Here is an 11,224-nt window from a genome sequence, read left to right as displayed (position 1 = left end):
AGTTTGAGTAGCTGGTGTTGTTTTATAATACTGTTAAAGTTAAATCCACCTTATTTTTCATGTTAAATCTGTGTTTTGTGATTATGGCTGAAATATCTAATTAGGGAACAGAAGTGTCATTCATTGCTGCTTTTAGCAAAGTCCAAGAAAGTGCACTCTGAGGCATTCTGGGACAACGTGCTGTTTGTGGTTGTCGGTACAGCTGAGTGAACCTGAAATTAAAGCCAGTACAGCAATGCTACGAGCGTATAAAGCACAGAGCTTCATGTGAATGTGGCTTCATGATGACTGCTTGAAAAAGCCCAGTTGTTTCACGTAAAATCCAACAAGATGACAGACTGCCAGTTGAACATCACTGGTTGCTGTTTACACACCAACTTTAACAGGTTTACACTTTATATTCTTATTATAGCTGCCTGCATACAAGTCATGCAAAGTAGAGAATGTTACTTACATACTTACAAGTGTCCATATTTAAAGATTTTAATTGAGCTGACATTAAAAACCAATACAAAAACCAATTCAGAGCTGACATTAAAAACCAGTATGGTGAGCTTACAAGGAGTTGTAACACACAGATTTCTACATTGCTGCGTAATGTCACTGCTTTATGGTTCTTTGCCTGTATCTGACTCTCAGTGCAAACACAATTAAAACGTTTAAATGAGATGACTTTATTAGCATAAATAATTAATGCAGGCTATAAATAGGATCCTTTGACTAAAGCGGGTCTCAGGTTTCTGTTGAAAGATAAGCTACAAACATCAGCACACAAGCATTAAAGCATCCCAGCAATAAAAATCATTTATATTTATGTTTTATTCCCACGTTTATATTTTATTCTCACATTTCTGTCATGTTAGGATGGATTAAGCATGCAACATATTGTCTGTTTGCCATAAGTCACTCAAAGCACCGTGAGGCACAGGAATAAGATAGATAGTATACTGTTAATTTCACAATACTTAAGTCAAATTTTGCGCAGTAAAATGCTATATTAATCGTTTTATTGTGAAATGAACTGTTTTTAAGATATGTTCTGGAATAACACAGCAAATTACTGTGAGGTTGACGTTGAGCTGTACCATCATCATGAGGTATAAAAAGATATAAAAAGATAAGATAAAAAGATATAAAAAGATAAAATTTCAGTGTTTTTTTTTCTGATGATTTAGATTGAGGTGAAGTTTTATGCTGTTTTTTACTTCATAAATATAGATATTGTCAGAAATTCTAGTCATGTTTGTGTAAATTATAAACAAAGTTTAAATGTCTGTAAAATGTGTATTTGCATTTGCATTTTTGCTTTGTTTTGTTTTTGTTTTGGTTTTTTTTTTACCTTTTTTTCCTAACATATCTATTTGGTCTGGTTCAGTTAAAAGTCATTTTACACGTGAACTTTATATAAATTACTGGCTACTGATTTGCATCTTTTTCACGGTTGTTATGTAAAAATACAGGAAATTCCTGTGTTTTAATTACAGCTTATTTGTGCAAGTGTAAAGCAGAATACAGCTACGGCACAGTGGTCTTGAGGTGCAGGTGACTGTGGAGTCTCAGTATACAGTTGCTGTTTTATTGTTTCATAGTTGCTGTTGTTATTATTGATATACTGTGGTAAATGAGTGAGAAAGTAACCCAACTAGTAGCCATTAATGTATTGTAATTTTACAGTGAAATTTTTCCCGTATAGACTTACTGTCACACAGCATCATTGTAGTGCTCAGGACTGTTAGCTGCTTGTAGCACATATGTAGCGTTATTTATATTTTGATTTTTGATTACAGACTTACCTTGTAATTTAGTAATTGAGAGGATCCTAGGAAACGTACATAGGACACCTAAATATGTGTATATGTACATTTCCTAGAATCTGAATTACTGAATAATTAGTATATATGTATATATACATACATATATATATATATATATATATATATATATATATATATATATATATATATAAAAAATTTTTAAATGCATGTAGTCCTTTTATTTTATATATGAATATATAATATATATATATATATATATATATTATATATATATGTATATATATATATATATATATATACATACATGCTCATATCTCCAAAATGATAACTTTCCCAAGTCATTTTGGGCCGTTTCTTTTGGTCCATTCATCATGAAATTGATATACAATAAAAAAGGACTACATGCATTTTAAAATTATGTCAATAAAATATATATATATATATATATAATATATTATATATATTATATATATGCGCGCATGTATATGTGTGTATGAATAAAATTACATATGTTGAATTAGAGTTAGTACCCACCTCTGCCATTAGCCAATAGCAGCTCAGGTGGGCGTGGCTTCTCGGAATACAGGTAGGCAAAAGTGACGCTTCGCTGATGTGCCGCTTGTCGCAGCTCGCTCTTCGCTCTCGGTGTGGACTGGAAAGGATGCGTTTCGTGGGGAAATACCGAACTCGAGAGGATGGTGCAGGAACGTGACGCGCTTTAGAGAGAGGGAGAGAGGGAAGAGAGGGAGAGAGAGAGAGAGAGAGAGAGAGAAGAAACAAGGCAGTGGCGATGGTGCGCGCTGGAGCCATGAACACCAAGAACTCGGTGCCAAGCGCTGCGACGTGCTTTGGCTTGGTTCTAACAGCCACTTTTCTCCTCGTGTGGATGTGTACAGTCAAAGGTAAGACTCCGGACACTGCTACACCTGTAATGAATGGAGTTATCAATGCTGGAATAATACAGGTGAAGTGGCTGAATGATGTGGTCTCCTTGGTGAGGTAAGTCCATGGGTTTCCATTACCAGCGCTGTGGCTTGAGGACAAGTTTAATGATAAAAACAAAGTTAGTTCCAGAGGGTAAAGTACAGGCTTCAGAGTAGGGAAGCATGACAAATGACTGCACTGTGTTCAGCTGGTTGGAAGGAGATGTTGACCCTGGCGGAGGGTGGAGGTCCAGCACAGTTTGGTGACTTTCCTGCTCAGACACATTTAGTGGGTGTTTTTTGCCAGGTTTTGCCAGGTTTGGTGGTGTTTTTGAGCAGGAGAGCTACCAAACCGTGCTGGACACCAGCCTTCCTGGACCGGAGACTGGAGCTCCCTTGTTGTAGACAGTGAGTGTGAAAGTCAGTGCCTTCAGTTCTCTTTGATGCAGTTCATCTGCTGCACCTGAAGTCTGAAAATGGAAACGTTGCATGACGTGAAATGACATTTATTGTATGTCATTTAATATATAGTGCTAATGGAGTGCTATAGGATTAAATGTTCTATTTAATGATCTGTATGAGATGCTCAGAAAGTATTTAGCCTGATCCTGTCAGGATGGGTCAGTATCCATAAGCTGTTATGCTTTTACTCTACAGTGCTTGCTGAGCCCCACTCAGACCACATAGTTTGGGGCTCATCTTTTGTATTGTTCCCAGTGATAATACAAGACACCAGAAGCTCTTTGTCCATTCTCTTTGCTTCCAGACGTTCCATGCTGTGTCCCGCTGCGTTTCCCTCTTTATAAATATTGATTCTCGTCGCAGCTTGGTTACTGGTGTTTTGTTAAATGGATCAGCCTTGATTCAGAGCTGTCATATCAAGAGCTGAAAACTGATGGAAAGCGAAGTCACTCCAGCAGTGATAATTTGGCATATTAGGGCAGTCTGTGGGGTTCTCTTGGCAGGGAACTGGTTCACACCAGGGTGGTAATTATGTTCTATTTATCTGATAAATAGCATTGTTTAGTTACACGAGTGTCTCCTCTGACAGCACTGTTATTCCTGTAATGACACTACATTTAAATCTACAGTTAGAAATTGAGGTTCTGTGCAGGTACATTTTCGTTCATCACGGCACAAACAATGTTTCCTCAAAGGTACAACAGTGGTTTTAAGGTCCAATCGTGTACCTTAACCTCTTCAGCTCCTTGAGACTACCGGTGGTTCCAAAACGCACTTCGTCATATTCTTCATAACTTTCATATTTCGTAAGATACATTCAAAAGGTGGGTGTCGTATGTGAGCTGTAACTGTCTTCTTTCCAGTCAAATAGATGGGTAATGTAATTTTAAACCCTTATAATATTTGGTCATGTAAATTCAGATGGACAAACCAAAATATGCCCTGGAGAATAAGTTTTTTCCAGATAAAAAGTATGTATTTGTACCTTTTCATAATCTAATGTTTTAAAACAGAACAGTAAAATAAGAAGCCTGGAGGCGAGACGGGGTGTGTGGAGTCAGTACGACTTAGAAAATATTATTTCAATGGATTATGATACAATTATGTACCTGACTAAAGGTACTGAGATGTACCCTTGAGGGTCCCACCCCAGTGACTAGAGGAGTACTGCCCCAGTGACAGTTTAGTACCTTTATTTCTGAGAGTGTAAAAGGGTTACAGAATATAAGCAAAAAAAAAAAAACTTGTAAGGACTTGGGCTGTCATTTGCACTCATTTGTGGGGTTATAATGAAATGCCTTGTTTGTAGTGGCTCATTTTTAAATTGCATATAAATTGCAAAAGTATGTGGACAAAATACATTTCATCAGGATGTTTTGCTACTTTCAGTACTTCAGTATGGTTATTTTATCATTATCATATTGGACATCCAACAGTGCTGCATGTTCTAACCAATAAGTGTGCATATCATACAGTATAGGTCATAAACGGATCACTGATTCTACTGAATTGGTTTAGGGTTCAAATCACATTGTAGACTTTTTACTATATTCTGACTTTAGCCTAAAATCCTTTTGCTCTGAGTGATTCTAAGCCTTAATTGTGTTTATTTTATCAAAATAAATGATTGAACTTTCCATTTTATCACTACCAAACAATCACAGTTTTCAGTTTCAGTAGTGACTATTTCAGTATATTCAATTTTAGCCACACAGCTTTGAACAGCTGTACACCCAATATCATAATATTCGTCATCAAAACACAAAAACGTTTCCTTAATTTTTTAACTGCTGACCATGTGGCCATTAGGGACAGGGATGCAGTCTCACTTCCTGCTCTAAAATGCAGGGGTGTAGCTAAAGAAAGGCTCCATCTAAGGACTAAAGCTCTCTAGTGACATGAAAACATGGGACTTTTTTTAATGTAAAAATTAAACTCACGATAAATCAAAATTCACTTTAACTTCACTTTAAAAGATATCAAAAAGATTAAACACGTTTTTTCACAAGTGTAAATTTAGGGGCTAGTGTTTGGGACAGACACCTCCCAGTAGAAATGAGCTTATAAATGATGATTTTGTATGTATTTAGCTTATTATCTCAATTAATGCATTGGGTTTAAGTAAACCATAACACAATTCTTGTAAATACTTGTGTGTGGAAGATTATATTAAATCTATCCCTAACCCTAAACCTAACCCTAACCTCAAGGCAAACCATAATGTTGTAGATAATCAGCTGAGTATCACCAGAAACTTTGCTCATAATTTAAGTAGCCGTAGATCATCTACAGGGGACCATCCAAATAAAGTGTGACCTTGTTTTTTACTGTGGGTCTGCAGTTGGACGTAATTCATTAGAATATTCCATTTACATTCAATGGTTCTACACCGTGACTGTAGCCTCTCGCTTTCATTCATGCAGCTAGATGTTCACTTTACAGTAACAGCACTTACAGTTGACCAGGGCAGCTCTAACAGGGCAGAAATTTGAACCGTCTTGTAGGAAAGGTGGCAGCGCTGTTGTTGTGCTATTGTTTTTCTGGTGTTGACCAGAGGAGAATGGGTTCATGTTTTGAGTCTTGGTTACTGTCAAGGTCTCTTCCTCTTGCTCGAAGGGATTTTTTCCTTGCCCCTGGCTCGCTGACGAAGGGCTTTGACCTGGATTTCTGCAAAGCTGCTTTGTGACAACACTCCTTGTTGACAGCGCTATAAAAATAAATCAAATTGAATTGACCTGGTATTCTTTGACAGTGCCACGTTCAAAGTCACCTCAGTAAAGCTTGTTCTGTTGCTAGTGTTTATCTGTGGAGATGTGCTTGATTTTATACACCTGTTAGCAGGTGGGTTTAGTTGAAATAACCAAATTGATTGGTCTGGATTGTCCCAGGATAGTGTAAACAAATATTGTCATTGGTTAGAGAGCTCATTTGCACATTGCTGGCTTCTGCATTATCAGTATTGTGAAGGCCAATATTGCAGTACTGATGATCAAAAGGCTACAATATTACTCTTTTTTGAAAAGCTACAATATAACTCTTTTTTTTGACACTTACCAAATGGAAAGTTGCAGTACATTGCTATCTGTTTTTAATGTGTTTCGTGTTTTTATTGTAATTTTGTTGTTAATGAGGTTTAACGAACCTCTGTTTTAGAGATACAGTGTAGAAAGTGGAACAGTAACTGGGCATTAAGGTGTGCAGGAGTGTTTTCTCTGTAGAGTGCTAACTTACTTTCTCTTAGAATATCAACAAAACATCCTTTGATTGGGGTGCCTACATTTTTGCTTAGAACTGTATTTCTAATAGTAGCACGAAAACAGTGTTGCTTTGGACTTTTAGATAAGCTGAAAAGAAAACTATTTCTTATACGTGTGGGCAGTATAACGTACACACTGCAAAAAAATGGTATGTTGTCAAGTAAAAAGATCTTAAATCTAGTCAATATATCTAAAATTTCACATTTTAAGCACTTGTTATGCACTTATTATAAGATTATCTGGCTTATTGTTATCATTATGTACTTATTTTAGGTAATTTTATTAAATCTGCCAATATAGTAAGATACTTTTACTTAATAAAATTATTTAAAACAAGTAAGGAATGTCTAGAAATAAAGAAAATAATCTGCAAATTAAGCTTACAACAATCTCAACAGGATAAATATTAGATTTATTGAATATATTTAAGATAATTTTATTTGACAAGATACCAATTTTGCAGTGCACTGTAAGAAAAGTCAAAGGATCATTATTATTTTTCTTTTTACAGTGAAGTGTCATTTTTATTGTCCTAAATTATGTCTTAAATTACACTTATGTGTATGCATATGGTTGATATTGTCCATATTTGTAAAACTAAACCACTGCATGCATCATAAAAATTACAAACAACAGCAACAACAACCAACTAACTCTGTAAAGCTGATTAAACGCTGAATGTTTTATTCATATTTTGTAGTAATTGTTTGTTTTTTTCCTCTTTCCTCTTAAATAGCTTATTTTTGCAAATGTTGAGTTGAAAACACAGTTACTCCTGGATTTCCATAGCTTTCTCTAAAATTGAGTATCATAACACAGGTCATGTAGAGTAAAAAAGTTAGGTGCGCTGCAAAAAATGGTATCTTGTCAAGTGAAATGATCTGAAATCTAGTTTATGTGTGTAATATTTCCCATTTTGAGATGGTTGTGCACATATTATAGGATAATCTATCTTATTTTTAGACATTATTTACTTGTTTTAAGTGACTTTATTAAGTAAAATGATCTCACTGTACTGGCAGATCATTTTGCTGGTTTCAAGCACATTTCTTAAAATAGGCAAAATTATCTGCCAATATTGTGAGATAATTTTACTAAATAAAAAATTACTTAAAGCAAGTAAAATGTCCAGAAATAAGTTAAACAAGCCTAAATAAGGCTTACAACAATCTCAACTGGAGAAATATTTGATTTATTGACTATATTTAAGATGATTTTACTTGACAAGGTACCATTTGTTGCAGTGTATTATGATATTCTTACCATATTTTACTCTTAAAGGGCACATATCATGAAAAATAAATATAAATACATTACTTGTGATGTGCCGGGCGACCAGGGTCGTTTCTGTGTGGAGTTTGCCTGTTCTCCCCATGTCTGCGTGGGTTTCCTCCCGGCACTCCGGTTTCCTCCCGCAGTCCAAAGACATGCAGCCAGGCCAATTGGACATGCTAAATTGCCCCTAGGTGTGAGTGTGTCTGAATGAATGCCCTGCGATGGACTGGCGACCTGTCCAGGGTGTATCCTGCCTTCTGTCCAGTGACAGCTGGGATAGGCTCCAGCATCCCCCGCAACCCTGAGGGAGAAGCGGCTTAGTGTGTGTGTGTGTGTGTGTTTGTGATGTCACCAAACAAACATACACAGGTATGTTCAACATACAGCAGTTTAGGCCATTCAGACTACATTTATATGGAGTGTTTGTCTGCTTTTTGAGGCACAAAACTGGGTGGCCAATCAGAACAGAGCTCTTATTATTAAAGGCACAGTAACAAAAACAGCCTGTTTAGTTCTAAGGGATAAAAAAGGTTGGGAAATTGTCAGACAAAAATAAATTGGGACTGTATTTGGTACATAAAACTACACAAATGCCATAAGTAAACCTCAGGAGAAAAAAACAAAATACAATTGTTTTGTAGCAATGTAAATGTATGTAGGAGATGGGCCCTTTCATTAAAAAAAAAAACAAAAAACACACACACACACATTTCCGTTGATCTTTATTCCCTGCTTAGCAATTGTGGCCTCTGACGTAAAAGAAGACAGAGACATAGAGAACGGGGTGAGCTGAGGTAAGGGTGGGTTGGATGGTGAGTCAGACACTAGCTTGAAAAAAGCACTAGACATACAGTAAGGTCCATAAGTGCTTGTGTTTGACAATTTTTGTAATTTTGCCTTTGTACACCACCACAATGGATTTGATCAGAAACAACCATTGAAGTGTAGACTTTCATCTTAAATTCAAAGGCTTTAACCAAAATATTGCATTTACTGTTTAAGAGTTACAGCCATTTTTTACAGTCTTCCTATTTTCACAGGCTCAAAAGTAATTGGACAAACTAACATCATTATAAAAAATGCAAGGATTATCCTTTTCAAATCATTTGCAGTCAATGACTGCCTGATGTCTGCAACCCACGGACATCACCACATGCTGAGTTTTGCCAGGCCTTTACTACAGCCACCTTCAGTTGCTGCTTGTTTGTGGGTCTTTCTGTCTTTGATTTTGTCTTAAGAAAGTGAAAAGCGAGCCCAGTTGGGTTGGTTTGCTTTTGCGGTATGTTTCGGGTCACTGTTCATCTGCACTTTGAAGAGTCGTATCAGTTTTGCAGCATTTGACTGAATCTGAGCGGAAAGTAGAGCTCTATAGACTACAGAGTTCATCCTGCTGCTTTTCTCAGCAGTCACATCATCAATAAACACCAGATACTGTGACATATGGAATGCTTTGGATCATGAGCCCTTCCTTTCCTTCTGTCTTCTCTTCCCATCATTCTGGTACAAGTTAATATTGGTTTCATCTGTCCAGAGAATTTTGATCCAGAACTTAGTTTTATGCTTTATTTAGATGTTTTCTAGGAGAGTCTAATCTGGCCTTTCTGTTCTTGAATGTTACCAATGGTTGCATCTTGAGGTAAAACCTCTGTATTTACATTCATGAAGGCGTCTCTTAATTGTAGACTTTGACAACGATACGCCGACCTCCTCTATAATGTCCTTGACATTCTTCTGTGGTCTTCCAGGCCTTTTGGTGTTGTTGAGTTCACCAGTGCATTCCTTCTTTTTAAGAATGTATCAATTATTTTGTCCACTCCGAAAGTTTCAGCTATTACTTTGATGGGTTTGTGTTGTTTGATCAGCCTAATGATGCTCCCCGCACTTGCATCAGCACCTCTTTGTAGTATATCGTCGCTGTCCAATGAAAACCATGTATCTCCAATTTTTGCGATTTTTACTTTTCTACATCATTTGAGCTCAGCATCTGTCCTTTACATTGTGTGAAAATTTCATGATGATTGGACCAATAGAAATGCTCCAGAATTGCTTAGAATAAAACATCTTTCCATTAACATACATTGACAGTAAAGAATGTTTTTGCCCTCTCCTGTAAAGTTACTTATTTGGAGATATCTGTTTTTCTTTGGACAGCGACGATATATTGAGAGTTCTCATGAACAGCTATCAAATGCATATTCAACACTTGGAATTAACTCCAGACCTTTCATCTCCTTAATTTGACATGAAATAATGAGGGAACAGGCCACATCTGGCTATGAATATGCTTATCAATCAGCTATCTGCTTACTTTTGAGCCTGTGAAAATGGAGGGGTTAGGAAAAAATGGCTGTAATTCCTAAACTGTTAATGCAATATTTTAAAAATGTTAAAGCCCCTGAATTAAAGCTGAAAATCTGCAGTGCGTACAGAGGCAACAGCACAAAAATTGTGTCATTGCCCGAATACTTATGGACCTTCCTGTATGTAGAAATGTCGGTTGGACAACTGAACACACATGACCAGCGGATCAGGAGTTTCTGAATATGGGCTATCAGTTCAGAGCTGGAACTCTGCTCTGTGAGATGCTATGATTAACGTCTGGGGTGCTGCTGAGCTAAAGGCTTCACTGCTCTTTAGAGGTGCGAGAGAAGCAAGCGTAAAATGGTGAAAGCCGGCGCTCTGGCTGGCTGACTTTATCAGCACCCTTCACAAACGAGTGCACCCACAGTTTTTCAATTCCAAATTATCATACATTCTGCTCTCAGGACTAGTGGACAGGAAGCAATTTTCTTCTAGTAGCGGGCAGCTGAGTGGAACCTTAATATGAATGGAGAGCCTGAAGGAGAGTCTCACCGTCCACTTTAGGGTCAGTTTTTTACAGTTATTTAAATTTCTGAAAAATGGCATACTCGCTGAGGGGCAGTCAGAGCTTCAGGGAGAAGCAGAAATACTGTCCAATGACCACAGACCATACTTCAAATTATGAGGAGACTATGTGCTTTATATCTGGTGGTTTTAATATTTGTGTTTCTCTTCAGAAGTTTTACTGAATTACTGAGTGTTTGCTGATTTGAATACATTAGGAAACATTAAATGTGGTCTGTGCAAAAGCTTTTATTTTTCCAGTTTGTTAAACTCAGCAAATAAATAGAAATTGTGCACTAAAATTTGCAGAAAGTATTATATTTGTGTGTGTTCTCTGTAGATGTGTTAAATTATTTTCACGTTAAAAAAAATCAACAAAACATCATTTGACCAGGGTGCTCAAATTTTTGCGTATGACTCTATTCACCAAAAGTCATTTGTAGATGCTTTTATTTAGTTTTTCACAAATTCTGTGATTAGAATAAATTATCTAATTATCTAACAATATTAAACAATATAAAAAAATATACTGCAATAATCATTTAATGGTCATTTTTGTCCCATTATAGTCAAATGTAAAAGTTTGGATGCCTCTCTTCAAAGATTTTTTTTTTTTTTTTAATTTTTAAAATGAAAATAAGTTAACACATCTTCTTATGGCACATTT

At 36.4% G+C, this 11,224-nt stretch overlaps 1 protein-coding gene across 1 annotated transcript in view; it reads left to right on the top strand.

The window, feature by feature from the left end:
* Nucleotides 1-2,395: 2,395 nt before the first annotated feature.
* The window catches only part of rxfp2b (relaxin family peptide receptor 2b), a 104,692-nt gene continuing 95,863 nt past the window's right edge, over nt 2,396-11,224 (top strand). The window contains 1 exon segment of the mRNA XM_036565254.1: nt 2,396-2,677. Coding sequence (XP_036421147.1) covers nt 2,566-2,677 — 112 coding nt within the window. The 5' untranslated portion in view covers nt 2,396-2,565.

Source organism: Colossoma macropomum, unplaced genomic scaffold (genome assembly GCF_904425465.1).
Source record: "Colossoma macropomum unplaced genomic scaffold, Colossoma_macropomum, whole genome shotgun sequence".
Taxonomy (NCBI): Eukaryota; Metazoa; Chordata; class Actinopteri; order Characiformes; family Serrasalmidae; genus Colossoma; species Colossoma macropomum.
Note: the sequence above shows the minus strand (reverse complement) of the source record. Positions and strands in the feature narration are given on the sequence as shown.